General features: G+C 47.8%; 1 protein-coding gene across 3 annotated transcripts; it reads left to right on the top strand.

Moving 5' to 3' along the window:
* Positions 1 to 722: 722 nt before the first annotated feature.
* CXCL12 (C-X-C motif chemokine ligand 12) lies at positions 723 to 21,192 on the top strand. Of its 3 annotated transcripts, none has more exons than XM_084634487.1 (4): positions 723 to 838; positions 7,047 to 7,164; positions 10,755 to 10,841; positions 20,930 to 21,192. In XM_084634487.1, the coding sequence occupies exons 1-4, from the start codon at positions 778 to 780 to the stop codon at positions 21,000 to 21,002; spliced, it is 339 nt and encodes a 112-aa protein (XP_084490613.1). In that variant the 5' UTR covers positions 723 to 777; the 3' UTR covers positions 21,003 to 21,192. The 3 variants fall into 3 exon arrangements, with proteins under 3 accessions (XP_084490613.1, XP_084490614.1, XP_084490615.1); XM_084634488.1 differs by lacking the exon at positions 20,930 to 21,192 and adding an exon at positions 17,116 to 17,584; XM_084634489.1 differs by lacking the exon at positions 20,930 to 21,192 and having other exon boundaries at positions 10,755 to 12,827.
* Positions 21,193 to 22,509: the final 1,317 nt, after the last annotated feature.

The following is a 22,509-nucleotide window of genomic DNA, read 5'->3' as shown; positions in this document are numbered from 1 at the left end:
GGTCTGAAGATGTAGAACTGGGCTCAGCTCACGGGGGAACGCTGTTGTTCAGACGCAAGGAAAAGCATCCCCAATGCCAAGACATTGAGGGCCTGCTGCTGCTGTCAGGCTGGCCGGTGTAAATGCGCTGGAGGGAAGGGGGGGCGGGAAGTGGGTTACCCCAGTGTCAATGCATGGCGACAGGAGATGTACCCCACAGCAGACTCTGGCCTAGCGCGAAGTGGGTTCCGGATCAGGTGACTGGGATGCCCAGAAGCGATCCACATCCCAGGGCGGCCGCCGCCCAGTTTAGTGGGTGCCGCTTTAATCTTAATTTCTGCCTGCTTGCTTTACCCGGGTTAGGCCAACCCCTCCTTGCAGGCTCGGGGGCGAGAGGCTCTAATCCCTCCCCCCTCGCCTGACAAGTGCATTAGGGGGACAAGGCCTGTCCCGCAAGCCTGCCCACCCTCTTCTCCTGCAGCCATCCCGGGGCTGCAAGGCATCGATTCTGCAGCTGGAGACCCGCTCGGGTCCCCAGACTCCGCAGCTCGCTCCGAGCCCGGCCTCGCTGGGCGCAGGCTACGAGCGACTCGCTGTCTGGTCGGGTTCCAGCAGTGGGAGCAGAGGAAGGATGTAATAACATGCCACGGGCAATAAATCATCGCTGGCTACTCCCCTCCCCCTCGCCCCGCATCGCCGCCCCCCTCTATAGAGGGGAGGGGACCAGGCATTTCAGCAGAGCTCAGCCGGCAGCTGCAGCCTCCGGACTTTCACTCCCAGCTCGCCCCCCTCGCCAGCATGGACGGGAAAGCCCTGGCGCTGGTCACTTGTCTGCTGCTCTCTCTCTCCCCCTCGGAGGGTAAGGACGCTGCCTGCCCTCCAGCCCCCCGGGGCGCGGCGGCCTTTGCCTCCCGTGCATTGCAGCCGTCTGCCCAGGCATGGTGGGGCTGGAGCTAGGATCGGGGCCGGGGGGCGGGCGGGGGGGCGCTGTCAGCCCACGGGAGGGAAACTTTGCAGAAGTCCCGGCCCGCGTGCAGCTCGCCTCCCCGGCGTCTCGGGGGTGCGTGCCTGTGGAGCTGGCCGGTCCCCAGGGACGGCTGCTGAGCCAAGGTTTCCTTTGGAAAGGAGGAACCAGCCACGCGAGGTTTGGGGAGCGACCCCCACGGGCGGATCTCGCCACGGCTGGGACTTAGCGTCCGCCCCCCTCCCCGTGGGCATTTGCTCGAGGCTCACTGCCCGGCGGTGTCCGGTTCTGTACAAAGCTCGCGGGCCCGGCCAGTCCCCAGCCCCTCCCGTGCGCCGCGGCAGGGCTCGGGGGAACGGGGGTGCCCCGGGGCACTCTGCGCGGGCAGGCCGCCGCGGGGGTTCTGGGTGCGAGGCGAGAGCCGCCCTAGCTCCGGTTGTACTTGCAGAACAGCGACGCCTCCTCGTCCAGCTAACGGAGCGCAGCTCCAGGCTAACTCGTAGCAGCTGCGGAGCGCTGGGTCTGCTCCCAGCCAGCCCCGTGCGGCCACTTGGCCCTGGGACTCCTTCCCCTGGAGCAGAGACCAGACCTCCCTCCTTTGGAGAGCAGCGGGAGAAAAAGAAAACGACTGGGCGCTTGGCCGCTCCAGCCGGGGCAGCTGGCGGCCCCCCGGATCCGCCATGGGTTGGATCTTGGGGGCACCGGCCCGGGTGCTCGAGCAGCGGGAGGCTGGCCCCCTGTGTGGAGTGTCCCTGGGTCTGGGTGTGCAGCGGCGGGCCTGCTGATTGCGGGGTTTACACCTGTGTCTTGTGGTGCTCCGGAGAGCCCTGAGGGGCTAATGCGGGGGAAAGCTCAGTGGTTTGTGCATTGGCCTGCTAAACCCAGGGTTGGGAGTTCAATCCTTGAGGGGGCCATTTAGGGATGGGGCAAAAATTGGGGCTTGGTCCTGCTTTGAGCAGGGGGCTGGACTAGATGACCTCCTGAGGTCCCTTCCAACCCTGATATTCTGTGAGACCCCGGCACCTGCGAACCTATGTTGATCCTGGTGCACCCGGTCCAGATGCGTTTAGGCTGCAAATGCCAACTAATCGCTGCTGCTAAATTCATCGGTCCTTTTCCATGACAAAAGCCCTCCTAGAAATAGCGCCTGCCCTTGGGAAACAAACAAAACACCGGCCTCCTTGAGACTCCCTCCGCAAAAAAGGGCACCGCTCCCCTGGCTCGTGGGGAGCGGGTCCATCCAGCGATCAGATCTGATGAAGTGAGCTGTAGCTCACCAAAGCTTATGCTCAAATAAATTGGTTAGTCTCTAAGGTGCCACAAGTCCCCCTTTTCTTTTTGCAGATACAGACTAACAGGGCTGCTACTCTGAAACTTTTCAGAAATAAGTCCGTGAATGTTTGTATTGACATGAGAGAGAAAAACTCAAGGCAATGGTGGCAGGTATCTCTGTGCAAATGAATCCGATGTATAAAGATAACACGCTACCCGGGATAAATTCGGATTCTCTTAACTGAGCGTCAGGGGCGTTTAGAGACTGGCTGATCAACATTTTGGAGGTGCAAAATTGTATTTAAGAAGGGGGAAAGTGTAAACCCCAACTGGTCTCAAATGTAGATGAATAAAATCAATCCCCCGTCTCCCCAGGGCAGAGCGTGAAGGGAGTTTTTGCTCACTGTGCATTAGCCTTTGCTACCCTGCGGGATCGCTCTGTAGCTAGATGGATTGCTGATCACAGGCGCGTTTCTCCCTCCTTTGGCCATGAAGTCCCTTCTCTAGGCTGGGATATGTTCCAGCAAACGGCTCTTTGTAACTTGCACGATACCTGCCCAAAGTCTCCCTGCAGGAATTCACCCCGTCGGTTTCCTCCGCGGAACTAGAAAGAAAACCCAAAGGGAGGCGGAAGATTTCGCTGTGTTAGTTTCACTCCCAAGATGTTGACAAGGGGCCCGATCCGGTTGCCTCCAATGGCAAAAATCTGACTGCCTTGAAGGGTGCAGGATTGGGCCCTAGCAGCCCCTGGACTCGCTTACCTGTGCCTGCTCCCCTCTGTGTAGGCTTTGGGAGGCAGAGATTCCAGCTCTCCCACTATTTCACCTCTCCTGCCGCCACCCCCGATCTGGACAGTATCTCCTGGGCAGACTGTAACTGACTGCAGCCTGGGTAAACTGAGCAAGGAGTGGTGGTGACCATCTGAACCCATCTCACTGTTCCTACGGGCATGGCTTCCCAGCGGCACAGCCCTGCCTGCAGTCCAGCTGCCCTGGCTGCGGTGGGCTCCTGCAGCCCCTCGGCCCCTGGCACACCTCGGGAGGAGGGGATGCTGCTTTCCTTCAGGGGCCTCGCTGCTCCGGCAGCAGCTCCAGGCAGGCTCCTTGCAGGAGCTGAGTTCTCTGGGTGAATCACAGTTTGTGGATTTAGAGAGGAAGGGGTGTTTGTGTCAGGGATTGCATTAATAAATAAAGGAAACACTGAGCTAGGAGCAGACCCGACCCCCCTCCCCAATCCCACTTTATTAAAAGTGGAGCAATTTCATCCTGGTGTGAAACTGCTGAATACAGCAATATTCAACAGCTCCCCCCCCCCCGCCCCCAACCCTCTACATAGGTGTGATGTCCCAAGCCCCTGGGACCGGCAGGAGCCCAGGGAAGCACTTGTGAGTGGTGCTGCAGGAGGGGGCAGTGCGCGATAAAGGGGTCTCAGGGGCTGCTCCTTGCAGTGGGAGTGAAGGGTGATTGCCCCCTCTGCACTCAGCCTGCCAAGGTGGCTTTCTCGGTTGGTTTCTGATCTGCAGTGGAAAGCCAGCTACAGTAGATGTGTCAGTGTCCTGGTAAAATAGCCCCCTTGAGTTAACCCCTGGCGTCCTTACCCAGGCAAAACTCCCCATCATCCATTGCCTAAGCAGACATGGTGGGCTCGGCGGGTGCTGTTGGCCCTCTTCTCTCCTGTGTCTTCCCCTACACAGAGGTGTGTTTGTAGGGGAGGATACATAAGGTGTCAGGGCTTGTCTACATGGGGAGATGATAGACTCAGGTGGGAATTTAAACCGCTGTAACCCCAGTGTGGACACACTCATTCCAGTATAAGAGGCCTTTTTTGGGCTGTTATCTTGTACCTGTTTGGAAGAGGTTTAAGCCAAAGGGGGAAAAGCCACCCTAACCTGGAATAAAAGTATTCACATGGAGGGCTAGATGGGTTTAACTATATGTGTGTGATTGTACCAGTGTAACTGATCCAGCTGTCCCATGTAGACAAGCCTTTGGCTTTCCTGCTTTAAAAACACAGTGGAGTGAAGGCTCTGTTTTACTGCGGGATAAGCCAGGTGCGGCCAGCCCCAGGGGTATCACACTGGACTCACCTGACCACCTGAGGGCCCTGCCTCCGCTCAGGATTTTACGGGGAGATAACAAGGGGTGGATCTGGAAGGGGTAAATTCCAGCCCCAGTGGGACAAACCCACACCAACACTAGCGGGCTTAGAACTGAGTGGCACCCTGACTGTGGGCTTCGTGTCTTGTGCTGCTCCACCTCCATCCTGCTTTTAGCCTGCTAGCTGGACCAGAGCAGATGTGAGGGTGAGGAGTTACACCTCCAGATCCAGGTGGAGAGACACTCTGTGGGTCAGAGCCTGGTGCTGGTGTTTTACTGCGATTGCTGAAGCACTTAAGCTATCCTGGTAAAATGCTGCCCGCCTCAGTGATCACCTGGGAGAGACCGGCCTTCTTCTCAGTGGAGACATACCCCTAGTGTGTGTCCGTCTGAACAGGGCCGTCCTTAGGATTTATGGGGCCCTAGGCAGTATTATTAAACCGGTGCCCCTATGCCTGACTTGCTCTTAGCAACACAAACATAAGCTTACCGTACTAGAGAACTTGCCACATGCACTTTATTAAAAACAGTTGAAGCAAATTAAGCACACTGTAATGCTGATGGACTATACTTACACAAAAGAAGTAGCGTTATAGAAAAAAATCTGACTTATTGACAGAATGATGCAAATAATATACTTTTTTTAATTTATCAACATTTTATTGGAAATTACTGTGAAGAAGTTTTGAAAGAACACCAAGCTTTGTATGCAGCAGACATTGCAGCAGCCCAGGCTCGCAGCCTGTTGGGGAGGGATGAGGCAGCAAAGGCATCTAAACTGGGGAGCGGGTGCTCTGGAGAAGTCATTGCCTCCCTAGACTGAAGCACTCGTAGGGCAGCTGCAAGCAGAGGTTCCCTGGCTTCCTAGGGCTGATGCTGCAAGCTGACCTGATGCCCACTGTAATGATATGCTGCCTTTGCAAAAAGAGCGTGGGTTTAAGGCTTGTGCAGCCTCACTTTGATATATATGTTCCCTGGGTTATAAAATCACTAGTCAGTAGATATGCACGTCTAGCCCAGGAGAATACCCTGATTCACTCTATGGGACAAACGCTATGGCTTCTGACCAACAGTCCTTACACACCCGCCTCCATGGTCGTTACGCACCGGCCCAGATTCTGAACACCAGAGTAAAACTGGAGGATTCTGCTGAGGTCAGTGGAGTTACTCTGCATTTCTTCCCTGCAATTGCAATTGCTCTGCTGTGGGGATCAGCTACTGGCTCACACAATCTTTCATAAAGGTTGCTTGTAATAAGGATTTTCCTGTAATTTCCTTCTTGAAGAAATGGTGGCATCCCCCAATGTTGTGCCCCAGGGTATGTTTGAGGGTAACTGGAGACAAACATCAGTCGGTGTCTAGTGTTTACAGAGCAGGTGCAGTTTTACTGGTTGCCTCTTTTTTGACCTTCCCAGACAGCAGTTTAAGGAACTTGCAGCTTGCGTGGGATTCAAAGCCCCTTTCTGTTCCATAGCCTTTGAGGGCAGCTTTGTTTGGGGACTGAGCTCTGCTGTGTAGCAAAACAAACAGAGATGTGGAAGGCAACACTGGATCCAAAACTCCTTCAGACGCTGGGGAATTTGGACCTGAACCCAGATCCTGGGCCAAATTTCATGGATCAGGTCTCTCCCTCTTTATAAACAAGCTTCCCTCAAAGAGCTCACAACCAGCAACCGAACAGCTGTCCAACGGGAAATGGTTTGAAATCCTATGGACGTCCCAAGGCGAGTCCTGCAGGCCCCAGAGATGCTGCCCCCGACTCTGTTCTAGTGTGCAGACGTTTCAGGAAGGAGTCACAATTTCAGCTGTGTACACGCTGGGGGATGGATAATGCAGTCTCTCCAGACCTCAGTGGGGGCTCAGCCTGGGGACAGAGGTCAGGATCAGCCCCCAGAGTGAGCCAGGCTGTCCTGCATACACATCCCCTGCAGAATTTTAAGCTCAGGGGCTAGATATAGCCCTGCTTCCATTGAAGTTGATGGCAAACTACCCATTGATTTTAGCAGTACGGAATCCAGGTAGAGCATGGAATGACTCACAACCAGGTGTCTTGAGTGGCTGTGATTGTGTCATGTGCAGGAAGTTCAGAAGGATCCGAATCCACACTGTTGATGCCCTGTTTCCCGCTGCGGAGCGCCTACTCTGGGAGCAGCCCCCTGCCAGCAGGCACTTGGCGGTGTGAGTACAGGCCAGGCCGTACAGCAGGACCCTGGGAAAGCTCCCAAAGGCCCTGGCATGTGCTGCCTCAGATCAGTTCCCAGCCAGGAGCTTGCACCTGGGCAGAGCCGCTTGTTTTGATTTGGACTCCTTGGAATTCCTGGCTTTCTGCTGCCTACCTTCTAATCTGGCCTCAGGTCAAAATCATTTGGAAAGAATAACAGAGCAGACAAGTGCCTCACTCTTCTAGCCTTTATCTCATCTAATTACCAGCAGCAACTCAGGACAATTGAGTGGCTCCTTATTCTAATCTCTTCTCCATTTCTTAGGGTCCAGTTTCTCACCCCTTCCTTTGTCTTCTAAAATCACAAGCAGCAGGATTCGAAGGCCCCAATGGGAACTAGAGAGGGTTTTGACACACGGCTCCAAGACCACAGCTGTTCCATGGCTCTCTTCATCTATATGTTTTCTTCATGCCTATCTAGGAGAGGAACTAGAGGTGCCATTGGGCTGCAGGTTGGCACCACTGCCAAGGAGGAAGGAGTAATGTGTGTCCTCTCTATTTCTGCATCCTACAGAGAAACCCGTCAGCCTGACCTACCGATGCCCCTGCAGGTTCTACGAGAGCAACGTGGCTAAAGCCAACATCAAGCACCTCAAAATCCTGACCACCCCGAATTGCTCGCTGCAGATTGTGTAAGTCTCCGGGTGCTTTTTCAGGCTTTACTTGGCCTCAGATGGTAAGCTGGGCGAGGAAGGGAGCTGAAGGATTTCGCCAACCTCGGTAAAAGGTGCCGCAGTCTCCAGGCACTGCCCCAGCCTGGGTTTGAATTTGCATGGGGCCCAGCGCCTTCTGCAAGGTACGGAGCAGTGCAAGTAGAAGAGTTTCACTCAGCACATTTCCTCAGTGGAAAACGGCTTTTTTGACTGTTTTCAGAAAAAAAGAATCCATTTTTATTTGGGGGGGGGGCCGTTTTCAGGGGCAAAAAAACCAAAACAATGGAAATTTGAGGGGTTTCATCAAAAATGTCAAATCCAAAAAAGAACAAAGACAAATTTAGATTAAAAAAACATAAACATTAAAAAAAACTTTTTTTTGTTGAAAATTTTCATGGGGAAAAAAATCATTTTCCCAGCGGGCCTAGTGTTGAGTACCCTCAGTTCTTGTGGGAGGCATGATTATCAGGTCCTCTTTGAACAGTCCGCTCCTCTGTGTTCACTTCCTGCTACTGTCATCAGTTCTGCCATCCAGCTAGAGCTTCGTATGGCCCTTTAAATTGCACCATCAGAGCTGTAAAAAACTCTCCATTGTTGTATGCCAAAAACCTGTAAGGTTTCATGCGATTTCTCAAAAATCTACATATTTAGTCAGATATATTTTCAAGTAAAAATATATATATTTTAAAAAATATCCAACCCACATAGTTTCCTGCATGTACCCTGCCTTTCATTTTGGTGGAGGACAATTGACAATTCAGTCCAAACTGAGAAATAATTTGCTCTTCCTGAAAATGGCATAAACATCATATGTTGTGTGTTTTGCCAGCTCTGATTGCTACTTGATGGAATGGAGAGGCATGCATCTAAACAGCTATAATACATGGATTTGTGCTCTTCTGGGAATGCCGAATAAACATCGTGAGAGTCAAGAGAAACCCACTGGGAAGGCTTTGGGGGGATTTGGAATGATCTGAAGTCGTTTCAACATAATGACAGAAATTTGAGATTTGACATGATATGCATTTTTCTCTTGATTAACATGAGAGCGAAGTAATTAGAGATGGCAAAGACCATGACGTATTGAAATGGAAAAATCCTGTTTTCTTTCCCCCAACATGGTCTGAATATGTTTATTGTTTGCAGTGTATTTTAGTGTCTACAGAACAGATGATCCAACTCCCCCCCAAACCGTTGTTTAAAATCTGACATAAAGAGATATACCTGAAATGGAACCCTAAATTCAAATGCCCCAGAAGGTTGGGGAATTCTGCCCCTTGGACCCAACAGAAATTAAAAAACAAAATAAATGCTAACTTCTAAAAATCCCATTTTAAGCAGATTTTATCCAAACACTGAATTCAGTTGCTATGTGCCGTGATAAGAAGAGCAGGAGTACTTGTGGCACCTTAGAGACTAACAAATTTATTAAAGCATAAGCTTTCATGGGCTACAGCCCACTTCATCGGATGCAAGTTGCAACTTCCACCTTCTCTGTATGTATATATATATATATATCTTCTTACTAGATGTTCCATTCTATGCATCCGATGAAGTGAGCTGTAGCCCACGAAAGCTTACGCTCAAATAAATTGGTTAGTCTCTAAGGGGCCACAAGTCCTCCTGTTCTATTTGCGGATACAGACTAACACGGCTGCTACTCTGAAACCTGTCATTATGTGGCATGATGTGTTCTGGATGGTGGATGTGAGTAATTTAAATAAGTAATCAAAGCTATTTACTTTGGAATCCATCATTTTTTAGGACTGAAACATCTGATTGGAACCCCGTATTATGGATTTATGGAGTAATCCTGTGATTTTTTACCCAAGCCAAATTCCCTTTGAAGTCAAGAGCAATTTTGCCTGAGCAAATTGTATAGGAGCTGGTCTTTATCTTTAAATACTCTGTGCATGGAGAGTGGTTGGTTGTGCTTTCAGTTTGTTACTCTCCTGTCTAAGGCCAGTTCTGAAGTTCCCATGTGAAGACAATGAGTCTGACTCTGCTCACATTTTGCATTGCTATAACTTCACTGAATTTGGTGGAAAGACTCCTAATTTACACCGGCATAAGTGAGATCAGAACCAGGCCCAATGGAAACCCTGTTGGCGGAAGGACTGCAGGATTGGGTCTGCAGCAGTACACCCAGTACATGACTATTCACAGGACTTCAGCACTAGCAGCATGTTAGATCCCCCGGCTTCTTTCGTTGGCTTACTTTTTATTAAACATTAAGGGCTCAGTCTTGCAGGTGTGTAGCACTTTGACTTCAATCCAAGATAGTTCTTAAGTGTGTGCTTTATTTAAGCAGCTAGGGCGTCTGGCCCAAGTCAATGAGACTCAGATGCTTAAAGTCAAGAATGTGCTTAAGTGCTTTGTTGAATCAAGGTCAAGGTGCTCAGTACCTGGCAGGATTGAGTCCTTAATGAAGAAGAGAATTTGGCCTGTCTACATCAATGCACGGTAATAGGTGTTAATGCCTCCACAACATATTGCCAGTGCGGTTAGTGTGGCATTGATGGGCCTGATCCTGCAAGATGCTGAGCAACTCCTGCAGATGCCAGGTGTCCTCAACTCCCATTGTGCTCAGCTGGAGGTGAGGGACCTCAGCACTCAGAACAGGTACTCAGCACCTTGTAGGACCAATGCCTGACTTTACAGAGCTTTTAATGCTTTGGATAAAGTGCTATATATCTTGTTTCTACCTGACACATCCCATTGAACCCAGAAGCCAGTGACAGATGAATTTCCAGAGGCTGGGAGATGGAGTTTGGTTCAGATAAGCATCCAGAAGATTGGATCTTTATCTGTAACGTATGTAGTCTAAACCTCTGGAGTCTGCAAATCTGGGCTGGAAATTGCATGAGAACAGGCTTTCTCAAGAGATTTCTGGAACTTCCATTTCCGGTGCTGATTGGAAAACACACGAGAGAATGCTCCTCGCTGGCAACTTGGCATTTCCAATTCTTTTCCTGCCTGGAGTCCAGAAGTTCAAACCCATGTGAGAATTAAAAAAAAAAAAAAAAAAATGAACAGAAGAACCTTTTGGATCCTCCTGAAAGTCCAGTTTGGTTTCTGTTCTAAAACTGGATGAAAGTTCAGAGTCAGGCTGAGCATCGGACAATATTCAGAGGTGTTTGTTAATTCATCCATTGCAGAGACTCCATTTGCTCATCAGTTCTTTCCAAATGAAATGCAGCTCCCACATGCCCTGCGCTGACAGCAACGCGGATCCTAATAATAAAATCTGGAGAATCAATTTCTTTCCTCATTCATGCCCATGCAACCCAACAGCTGCCAACAGATGAGATTCAAACGAGGGGCTGAATTCTGCTAGCCCTTAAAACTGGTGTAAATCCAGAGCATTTCCCATGAAGTCAGTGGGGTTACCCCAGACACAACCTTGTGAAGCTGAGAGCAGAATTTGACCCCTGGTGTAAGCTTGTGCAGTTCCATTGTCTTCACTAGAAATGTACAGGTAGGACGGAGGGCACACTTTGGCCCAGGAGGCCTTCTGTGCCATGTTATCCCTTGTCCTCACACCACAACTCTTCTCTTTCTTTTGACAGAGCAAGGCTGAAGAACAACAGTAAGCAAGTGTGCATTGATCCGAAGTTAAAGTGGATTCAGGAATATCTGGAGAAAGCTTTAAACAAGTAAGGCAAGAAACATACGGACTTACAGATAACACACCCTGAGAGCTTAAAGGGTAGGACGTTCAGGGCTGGCTTTAATCATATGGACCAAGTACTCAGTGAAATCAGGCATTGCTATGAAGATGGGGTCTGAGTTTACCCAGTGTATATTAAAACAGTGGCTTACAGTATTTTCTACACTTTATATTAAGAGATTTGTCAGTATTTGGGGTAAGAGGTATCCTAGCAAGTCAGAAATGGGCTTCCCTCTTTGTAAAAGAGCAGTTCTCCCAAGGAAATGCTTCCTTTATTCCCCTCCCCCACCCAATCTACAATTGTCTCCAAATCTTTATTAGTAAAGTATCTCTGGAGCCCCTTCTCCTCTTTCTGCTGGGAGTCTGTGTGCACCGGCAGCTGACGGCTAGTGGGGATTGGCAGGCAGAAACCATGCTTTTGCCATTAAAATTTGCCAAGGCAACATCCATTGCTAAGAACAAACCTCCATTCCTGCCAGATGGTATTCAGCCACACCTGGCGAATTAGCAGGCCTGTTTTTCCTCATGGCACTGCAATGTGGCTCTCCTGCTGAGGGTCCCACACCAGTCAGCCTGCCTCATTAGAAGCCAGGTCAATTGGCTGCTGTTGTGAGTGAGCGCAGAACAGAGACCGTCAGTCATTTCTGTGCAAACAGGTCTTTGCAGCCTGCCTCAGATGGGAAATGAATCAAGGGAAGAGGGGAGGGAGCTCCCTCCTTGGGAAGGGCTTGGCCAAGGGACCAGCCAGCAGTGGCCTTCGGAGCAGTGAGGCCCCCTGTGCACGCAGAACCCCTCACCCCTTTCTGCACCTCATTCAACCATGCTGAATCCTACCTCTGCTGCTGCTTTTCCCCCCGTGTGAGGCAGGGCTGGAATCCAGACATTTGCAGAGGGGAAGAGACACCTCAAGGAGGGAGGGGTCAGGGGCATTAGAGGGGAATAGGAGGTGGGGTAGGTTGGTGCATTGCAGAGACTCCATCCTCTGCTTTTCTGAAGCACTTTCAGGAGCCAGGGATAAGAATTCTTCCTGGCAGGGGGGCTTCACAGTAGCCAGGAATGGGGACACCCTCCCCCAGAGGCAGTTGAACCCCTTTGGGACTGGGGTGAGGCTACAGAGAGTGGGGCGCATGGAAACCACTACGCAAATCACTAGCGATTCCAGCCCTGCCCTGCTCTGAGCCTTCCTTTGCCCCGGCCGACTTCAGTCCATGCGGACAGAGCTTGTCTGCACTAGAGCGGCACTGGAGTTTGGCCCAGGCGATGTCAAGAGCAGAATGTGGCCTTTCACATACAGGTAGCTCCTCCTGCTGTCAAGCGGCGTTGTGCTGCACAAGGGCCAAGTTCAGCACGGTACTCAAGCATCTGTCTAATTTGGAACACATGAGTAGCCCCCTTTAAAGTCAGACAAGAGCTTAAGTACCTTGCTGAACCTGCAGAGTAAGGCCCTGGGTCACCTTTTGCTCTCACATCAGTGGAGACCTGGGCCTGCTCCACTGAGAACAAAGGGCCTAATTCTGGTCTCAGGTCAGATTCTGATCTTACTTACCCTACTGCAATCCTGAAGCTGCTCTATTGAATTCAGTAGAATTACTCCAGATTTACACCAGGGTAACAGATGACAATTTGGTTCAGTTAAAGCATATGTTTGTGTCCACTAAGCCTACAATTGTGGCACGATCTTCATGTTCCAACCAGAAACGCTGGCACCCATGAAATTTCCATGCTCCAAGATCATCCATAGATGATCTGGTCTCTCTCTGTAATACTTCCATGGGGCATATTTTTGATATATTTTAGTGCACAGCTTTGACTTTTTCAATTACATGTATTTCAGAATATATTTATAGTTCATTAAACAAGTCATATATTTGAATTGGAACCATACCAATGTTGGTAGTTCAAAAACTGATATCCCTATAAACTACTAACAGCTTGTAAAATAAATAATTATAGATCTATAAATGTTAATGTAGCTTATCAATTTCAATCATCCATATATTATATTTTTTCACTTGTATTGAAATTGTATCAAATGTGACATTACCCTCTATGCACAAGCAATAAAAATGGCTAATTGTTTCATGATACAACCCCCCAACTGTATGTGGGAATTTATTTTTCTGGAAAAAAATTAATACATTTTATAGAAGGGTTTGTTGCAAATTGCTTCAAGGTTACTTAGTTTACTTACTTGTCAGACTTACTCTTTGCTGGTGCTTAAATGCTTAGATCTCTTCTGCGCTATGATTCTGCAGCTATGGGGGACAGAAGGTGTTCAGAATACAGTAGTCTAATACTTGATTTGAAAAATTAATGGGTTTGATTTGATCGTGAAATATCAAGGATGGTTTTCAGTAGAAAAGCATTTTGCTCACTAATTCTGCTTACCCTTTATTCTGCTTGATATTCATCACACCTTCATGTAATATACACAATTATGTGACTTCAGTAGACTATATTAACATTAGGGCTGTCTAGCAATTAAAAAAATTAATCACGATTAATCGCCCTGTTAAACAATAATAGAATACCATTTATTTAAATATTTGTGGATGTTTTCTACATTTTCAAATATCTTGATTTCAATTACAACACAGAATACAAAGTGTACAGTGCTCACTTTATATTTATTTTTGATTACAAGTATTTACACTGTAAAAAACTAAAAGAAATAATATTTTTCATTTCACCTCTACAAATACTGTGGTGCAATCTCTTTATCATGAAAGCTGAACTTGCAAATGTAGAATTATGTAAAAAAAACCCTGCATTCAAAAATAAAACAATGTAGAATTTTAGAGCCTGCAAGTCCACTCAGTCCTACTTCTTGTTCACCCAATCGCTCAGACAAACAAGCTTGTTTACATTTGCAGGAAATAATGCTGCCCTCTTCTTGTCTACAATGTCACCTAAAAGTGAGAACAGGCATTGTCATTGCACTGTTGTAGCCGGGGTCACAAGATATTTACGTGCCAGATGCGCTAAAGATTCATATATCCCTTCATGCTTCAACCACCATTCCAGGGGACATATGTCCATGCTGATGACGGGTTCTGCTCGATAACAATCCAAAGCAGTGTGGACCGAAGCATATTCATTTTCATTATCTGAGTCAGATGCCACCAACAGAAGGTTGATTTTCTTTTTTGGGTGGTTTAGTTTCTGTAGTTTCCGCATCAGAGTGTTGCTCTTTTAAGACTTCTGAAAGTATGCTCCACATCTCATCCCTCTCAGATTTTGGAAGGCACTTCTGATTCTTAAACCTTGGGTTGAGTGCTGTCGCTATCTTTAGAAATCTCACATTGGTACCTTCTTTACGTTTTATCAAATCTGCAGTGAAAATATTTTTAAAATGAACAACATGTGCTGGGTCACCATCTGAGACAGCTATAACATGAAATATATGGCAGAATGTGGTTAAAACACAGAGTAGGAGACATACAGTTCTCCCCCAAGGAGTTCAGTCACAAATTTAATTAGGGCATTATTTTTTTAACAAGCGTCATCAGCATGGAAGCATGTCTTCTGGAATGGTGGCCAAAGCATGAAGGGGCATACGAATGTTTAGCATATCTGGCATGTAAACACCTTGCAATGCTGGCTACATAAATGCCATGCAAATGCCTGTTCTCACTTTCTGGTGATATTGTAAATATGAAGCGGGCAGCATTATTTCCTGTAAATGTAAACAAACCTGTTTGTTTTAGCGATTGGCGGAACAAGAAGTAGGATTGAGTGGACTTGCAGGCTGTGACGTTTTACATTGTTTTGTTTTTCAGTGCAGTTATGTAACTAAAAATCTACATTTGTAAGTTGCACTTTCAGGACAAAGCGATTGCTCTACAGTACTTGTATGAAGTGAATTGAAAAATAGTATTTCTTTTGTTTATCATTTTTACAGTGCAAATATTTGTAATAAAAAATAATATACACTTTGATTTCAATTACAACACAGAATTCAATATATCTGAAAATGTACAAAAACATCCAAAATATTTAATACATTTCAATTGGTATTCTATTGTTTAACAGTGCGATTAAAACTGATTAATTGCGATTCATTTTTTTAATTATGATTAATTTTTTTGAGTTAATTGCGTGAGTTAATTGCGATTAATCGACAGCCCTAATTAACCTCACTGGGAATTGGGAGCCCAGATCTTCTATCTGGCTTTAAAGACCATTGCATAATCATGCTAGTCGACATTAATAATCTCACATCCATTTTGATCGGGCAAGTTAGATCTTTCTTGAAACTGCTAACAACCCATAATTCCCTTCCCGTAATAATTTACAGGCCCAACCCTGGTAATTCTCCTTCCTCACTCAAGTAAAGATTTGAAAAATGGGGCCCTGTAGGAGTTAGTAGATCCAGGAAGAAAGAGCGGTCAGAGTATGCACCTTGCCCATCCAACTAGCATTAGTGTAGCCCAGACTCCAGCCCTTCCTCAAGCCTCAGATGTCGGAGCTCGCTAAGCTCAGCTGGCAGCTCCGGCACACACAAGAAAGCTGATGGGTCTGGAAGAGAGAGGAAAGTAACATAGAAAAAGATTCCTCTTGAGTCTTCTTGGGGAAATAGGGAAACTTCCGACTCTCCTGTGGCCGGCTGCAATCTTAGTTCTCGCACTTGTCAATCAATTTGTGGCAGCTCTTCCTCCTTTGTAAATAATGACTAAGGATAATAAACCACGGCCCCTATCTCCTGTGGCTCGACAAAGTATTAGGGTCACATGCTGGGCCTTTGCTGCAGCTTTTCTGTGTGGCCAGGGGCAAGTCACTGACGGCCTGGTCCTCAGCCGTGTTGAGTGCCCACAGCTCATTGACTTCACCCGGCGCTGTGACTGGGAAGTTAGATGCCTGAACGCCCTGTGCCTCAGTTTCCCCAGGGGTAATATGGGGGTAATGATGCTTCTCAGCCTCCTAGGCGTGTTGGGAGACGCATGCTACATCTCCGCTGTCTGCCGCTTTCAGCGGTGCGTAGTGTATGCACTTGCGTAGCTCCCTAGCCCGGGTTTAAGTAGCAGCGTAGAGGGGAGGCCCAGCTTCGGTGAGTAGCGTACCGACACGCTGCAGGGGGTGGGAACGTACGCGGGTCCATACCCCGCACAGCTCTCTACAGCTCTCTACAAGCCCTGCTGGTTTTAGCAGCGTCATAGCCCGCTGCCTCTGAGCTGCTGGAGCCTTTCCCTGCATGCACAGACCTGAGGTCTCTGGCACTAGGGAGAGCAGGGTGTGGGAATTAAGATCTTCTGTGTCTTTCTGAGAGAAGAAAATTGCTTAACGGGTTTAGTAAGTGTCATGGTTCAAATGAGTGTCTGAGGCTAATGATCGCGGCGAGCTGAGAGCAGCTCTTGTCACTGGGTCTCATCACCCACTCATCACACACTGCTGGGCCACAGGCTGAGCTGCTCAGATAGGTAACAGGAAGGGACAGAATGTGCTTCTGCACAGCCGACTGGGGTGGGGTTGGGTCTGAAGCTTTTTTAATAGCCTGATATTAACCTGCAGCCATTTGCCAAGCTGATCCTCCTCAGACGCACCAAAGAAAGAGCACAGTGAGCTCCTGGGATCTGAGGGACCAGGTTGTAACGGACCATCTTTGCTTGAGCAAATGACCCCAAACAAATGGTCACTCCCAGCTAACTTCAGGGGAAGGCAGACACTTGCCTGCCACCCCACTCTGACATCCAAGGGGAGCTGAACAGAGGAGGGCTTGGCCTGTCCCCTTTCAGAGCTAGATTCCGCTCAGTGGCTCAGAGACGAGGGAATGGTAGTGTATGTCCATGCAGCACAAGAGCAGCGGGACTTGGCTGTACTGCCTTTGCTCCTTGCTCTCTGCACCATCCCCCTGTGCAGAGCTGTCCGAGTGCCATTTGGCTCCCCGGGCCAGTTCTGATCATGTTTTAGCCCCATACTATCCCCACTTCCCCCATTCTTTTTTGCTGCATCTCTGTGCGCAGCAGCGTTCCTTGCTCTGGCTTCAAGGCCCAGAATGAACCTCCTAGCCAGCCTTTCTCCTGCTTAGCGCTGGACACCTTACTAACTATGATCAGCACTACCTGCAAAAATAACCACTGATGCTGGGCTCAGGCCTTCAGGGCCCCAAGAGCTCCTCCTTCAGGCACCATGCAGCCGAACTGCCTTTGCTTTTGTCTTGATGCACAATGTAGTGGCAACCCCTAAATGACTAGTCCTGATAACTAAGCTCTTTTCTACTGAAAGAAACCTTAATAGTATTTCACTTTGTTCTTCATCAACAGGAGGTTCAAGATGTAAGAGGCAAGCATTGTAAGCCGTCTACAGGATTTCTTACTGTAGGACCCAGAGAGCAGATAACCAGTATTAGGGAATGAATGCATTTCACTGTTATCATGCAGCACAAAGGCAAGGCTTCATGCATTTCCAAAGGCTTTTTTTTTTCTTTTTTTTCACAAATTGGCTTGCTTTCACAATACGATTTTATGGAGTAATGTGTTTGTTTTTTTAAAAAACAATCTTTCCGTAGTTTGGTTTATCATCTAGCGCTGGTGGCAGTGATGAATTTAGACTAACCCTACATTATAATATCGTTTTCCTTGCCTGTATTATTTAGCAATCGCTGTTAAGTTCATGCCAGCATCCAAGAGTTTTTACCTAGCAGGACATGAGCTGTGAGGTGCAATTCGATCGTGTAATTCCTATGTTCCTATGCTCCCAATGACTCAGCATAAAAAGCAATGCATTTTCCCATTCCTTGTCTGCAGCCCTACTTGAGACAGAACACAGGGTTGGAGAGTAACACTCGTGCTGGCCCGAGTCAGCACCGTAGAGCGTGATTTTGCGAGTGCAGGCAAACGTTCCCAGTTCCCAGGCGGAGATGCCTCTGTCTGCTGGTGAAACGATCTAGTGTCCAGAGCTCCATTTGCAACAAGGTATCACCCAGGAGAGACATGCCACCCTCCGGCAACCCCACAGGCCTGTTATTTCTCCCTCTTGATTCCCAGCTCTGTAACCACTTATAAAGATGTATAAAATATGAAATGGAGAGGAAAGGTATCTCAGCGACGGGGCAATCTCTTTGTTACGCTGTGCACTGAGAAATGGGGAAAACGTGTCTTGTCCGAACCGCGAGCAGCAAAATATCTGTGTGATGCCCAACATTGTGTATTGGGTGGGTTTCTTCAGAAGGAATCTCCTCCTTTATGTGGAGCTTGTATTCTGGGTATGCAAGGGCTGTTATAGTAAGCACTCTCTTCTGTTGCAAGTAACTTACATGCCAAAGGACCATTCTGTCTATCCCAGGGATGTCTTATTTTCCACTTTGGTCACGGTGGCAAACTAAGTATTCTCCCTACAAAAGGATCATGCTAGCGCAGGATGTGCTTCTGTGGGCACCGTGTGGCCCCATCAGCAGCTCTGCCGGAAAACAGTGCAGGTGATTTTTTTTCCTACCCTACTAGGTTCGTGCTTTTAAGTCTTGTGCACCCTTTTTTGTAGGCATTTGGGGAGTAGGGATCGAGCACCACTCACATCAGTGGCAGTTTTACAGCTGATTTCAATCGGAGCGAGATCAGACCCTCTGTCATCTGTGTAAAGGCAAAAAGAGCTTACCTGACCAAGAAACCCATAGACTAGTGCATCTTCCATATTGTGTGTTTTATCACCTAGGGGCCAGACTCCCTCCTGATATGGGCGCCTGCAGTTGCCAGTGACTTGGCTGGAGAGTATACACCTGCATCAGAGTCAGGAGTTACCCTCAGGTTTTTAAAGAAGCCCTGGAGAAAGTGCCTAAGAATTTCTGTTCTAACACAGAATTATAACCTGTCTCCCCTACCTGCTGGACAGAGACTCCTCACGCACGCTGTCTGAACTGGGCACCAGCTCAGATCCTGCTCCCATTGAAGCCAGTTTAGACGGAAATCTCACTCTCTGACTCAGGGGTGCATTTAGCCCAACAGTGGCCCTTTAAAACCTGAAACCGTGTTCTGCCTTCCATGAGGAACCCTTTTAACCAGCCCCCAGCGTGAGGACTGACAGAGCCAGCTTCAGTGGGTCAGTGCTCAGAGCACTGCATTTGGCCCTCCCCCAGGCAGGGTATGTCTGCACTGGAAACTGCAGAGCACTGCTGCAGGAATGCTCCCGCGGCAGCGCTTTGAAGTGCGAGTGTGGTGGCGTGCGAGCGCTGGGAGGGAGCTCGCCCAGCGCTCCTGGGACTCCACCTCCACCAGGGGACTAGCTCCCAGCACTGGGAGCCTGTCCACACTAGCACCTTAAAGTGCTCAGGCTTGCTGATTTTTCACCTCCCCCCCCCCGAGCCAGCAAGCTAGAGCGCTATAAAATGTAGGTGTAGACAAGCCCTCAGTCTCTCTGCCTTCAGCCATCATAACTGGTGCAAACCTTAGTGTAGACAGGACTAACCACTGTAAGCCGTGCATGGCACCGGTGCAATTTCCCTCTGCCAAAGACAAAAACAGCCAGCAAGGCTGGTGCAGCAGCACGGAAGGGCATTTGTCACTTGGAGGGCTGTCCCAGTCACATAGGGAAGTAGATGCTTTGTGGGAGAAAGGAACATTAATGACCTATTTTATGGGCTATGAGCAAGTGGCTGGCTGGGGTCTCTGAGGGTTCTGTTGTTTGCCCTGTGGTATTTGCATCAGAAGTGTTAATCAGAAAACAGAAAGGACAGACAGGCAATTTACACTAGAGCAATCAATCCCTGTACAATTGAAAGCTTCTTGCACTACTACTTGAAGTGTGCTCCACTTCTAGATAATCCTTAGCCCTGCCATGAGTGCAGGGGACTGGACTAGATGACCTCTCGAGGTCCTTTCCAGGCCTACGATTCTATGATTTTATGATTCCTGTGTCCCTCTACAATGTTAGCAAGTTGCGGGGCATCGGTTTCATAAATCTGGTTCCACGGAGATGGATCCGTGGTAAGTTTTGCTTTCTACATTTGGCTGTCGACCAAAGACAAATTCAGGGGAAGAAAGCAGGGGCATACAGGAGTAATGCCATGGCTGGCCACACGTGAATGTGTAGAGGAAGGGAAACAAAATAACACTGAAATGGTGCCAAAAGAGCATTTTCCACAAATGTGAAATGTTCACGAGTGGCTGTTTTCTAAGTGACAGATATAGAATCCCAGGTTTCAAAACCAGAAAGGAAAGAAAACATAGTATTTATCACTGTGCCAATACTCATGTTTATATGAGCTTTACAACTGTAGTAGCTTTAGATGTTGATGTCTTATTTGAGTCCTGCTTGAGAAAGTGTGAAGGGTGAATTTTCAATGAGTTTCAGAGTAGCAGCCGTGTTAGTCTGTATTCGCAAAAAGAAAAGGAGGACTTGTGGCACCTTAGAGACTAACCAATTTATTAGAGCATAAGCTTTCGTGAGCTACAGCTCACTTCCTCAGATGCATATCGTGGAAACTGCAGCAGGCTTTATATATACACAGAGAATATGAAACAATACCTATTCCCACCCCACTGTCCTGCTGGTAATAGCTTATCTAAAGTGATTTCCAGCACAAATCCAGGTTTTCTCACCCTCCACCCCCCCACACAAATTCACTCTCCTGCTGGTGATAGCCCAGTGCTGGAAATCACTTTAGATAAGCTATTACCAGCAGGACAGTGGGGTGGGAATAGGTATTGTTTCATATTCTCTGTGTATATATAAAGCCTGCTGCAGTTTCCACGATATGCATCTGAGGAAGTGAGCTGTAGCTCACGAAAGCTTATGCTCTAATAAATTGGTTAGTCTCTAAGGTGCCACAAGTCCTCCTTTTCTTTTTTCAATGAGTTGTTAACCGGTGTGGTGTTTGAGCAAGGGTGACTGTGGTTGGTCTTTTCCAATGGAGGCTGTATTCCGAGTTGAATGTACACATTTCATTGAATATGCAGTTCCTATATAATTTCTTGTTGCTATTTTGCCTTTATTAGGATCTTGACAATCCCCTCTTCTCTGAAAACTTGTACTACTAAACTATGTCAATTACAGCATATAGGCGTTTGACAGTGCTCATATCCAAAATATAAACTTAACCTTTACCATCATCCAATCACATAATAGCCTTGTTTGCAAATCCAGATCTTCACTGACCCCCAGAGAAGAAGGCATATACATCACCATGGAAGGGCTGCATGCATCCTCCAACCTCTGATCATTGAGAAGTCAGTGTTGTAAGAATGTGGTGAATACTGTATTTTGTATTGTTACTGAGGAAAAAAAACACTTCCCAGATAATGTGAAAAAGTTTTTCTGAAAGGCAGCTTTATGGAAATATTATATACATTTGTGCTTTTTAAAATAATTCCTTTTCATATAGTATTTTGAAAATAAACACTTTTTATATCAATATCATGTCTTTGTTAAATGTGTATGCACTTATAATTTTCTTAATAAAATTTATACCCAAATGAAATTTGCACTCATTTCAAATTAGTAAATGGTATGTTTTTCCCCCGTGCACAAACAGTCAGAAGGGCATTTACATTGGTTCTTTCTTGTTCTGTTAATTTCCAAGTCTCAAATGAAGTTTCCCTGAGCTCACACAGACTAAGACTGAACTGAACATGAGATGGCTGCCTGACTCTGCAGCCAGCAGAACGCTGAGAGATTTTAAAGAGTCATTATCTTTCTGGATCTGCACTTCTCTAAGGTGTGAGGAGTTCAGATCTGGGGCTAGGCCTCTCTCAGTCCAGGTCCCTTTACCTTTATTCGTTCACAGGATGTTTAAAAGAACAACAAACATATACAGGCAAATTATACTCTGCCTGGGAAACATGCTGACTAGTGTTTGGGTGCCAGATACCCAACATGCTATTAGCGCATGGGAGGGCTGACGGCCAGGACAACATTCACTGCTCTCTGGACATTCACTGCTCAATGGAGTCAGTTAAGGCATCAAAATCAATGTCTCCACATGCCCAATATCTCCTGGCAGTGCCACTATGTGGACTGGACCGGGAGAGATTCATCTTACAATGTAGGTGGGGATTTTTAAAGGGCCTTGAGGGAGTTAGGCACACAACTCCCTTGGGCCCCTTTGAAACTCCTAGCTATTACCTCCTGCTGCTGTATGTATGGGCGGGATGTGAGCTTCCGGGTGGATACACCTGGACCAGGCGCGCTGCAGAGTCAAGATGAGCCTTCTGCAGGTGAATTCATTGAGAATGCAGTAGGCCTGGTCCAGCTCCATGCTGTGTGGCACGTTTGACATGTCCAACAAATCCCCAAAGTCAGTGAGTCTCATTCCACAAGCCGGCTGTGCGTGGAAATCCTGTTTGTAGCGATAGGAGCGTTGGCAGAGTTGGGCTTGTAGGATCAGACCCAGGGAGGCACTAGGCGAAATCCTATCTCCAGCCAAGTCAATGGGAGATTTGCCATTGACTTAAATAGAGTGAGGGTCCCACCTGTTCCAGTTACATAGGCGTTTACAGGCTGGGTCTGGCATTAAGGGAGCATCCATGTTATTTTACCATTTGTAAAGAGAGAACCAACCAGACACTTGTTGGACAAGTCACTTCCCTACTTAACTGCCCTTTCAGCAGACACAGCTCAGCTTCCCCTGCAGAGATGCAGATACAATGCCAGTAGCCACAGGCAGAAGGGTCCTGGAAATGTCCAAATCCAGATGAGGCCACATTTAGATTTAGTTGGGGATTGGT

This window comes from Lepidochelys olivacea (genome assembly GCF_965140295.1).
Source record: "Lepidochelys olivacea isolate rLepOli2 genome assembly, chromosome: 7".
Lineage (NCBI taxonomy): Eukaryota > Metazoa > Chordata > Testudines > Cheloniidae > Lepidochelys > Lepidochelys olivacea.
The sequence above is the reverse complement of the archived record's forward strand: the minus strand, read 5'-3'. Positions and strand labels throughout refer to the sequence as shown.

What these genes read in the sequence shown, in the direction of transcription:
- CXCL12 (XM_084634487.1), top strand. Translation starts at nt 778, where the DNA reads ATGGACGGGAAAGCCCTGGCGCTGGTCACTTGTCTGCTGCTCTCTCTC. An exon ending in CTCTCTCTCCCCCTCGGAGG is followed by an intron (nt 839 to 7,046) that starts GTAAGGACGCTG and finishes TGCATCCTACAG; the next exon opens with AGAAACCCGTCAGCCTGACC. An exon ending in CTGGAGAAAGCTTTAAACAA is followed by an intron (nt 10,842 to 20,929) that starts GTAAGGCAAGAA and finishes TTGCAAATCCAG; the next exon opens with ATCTTCACTGACCCCCAGAG.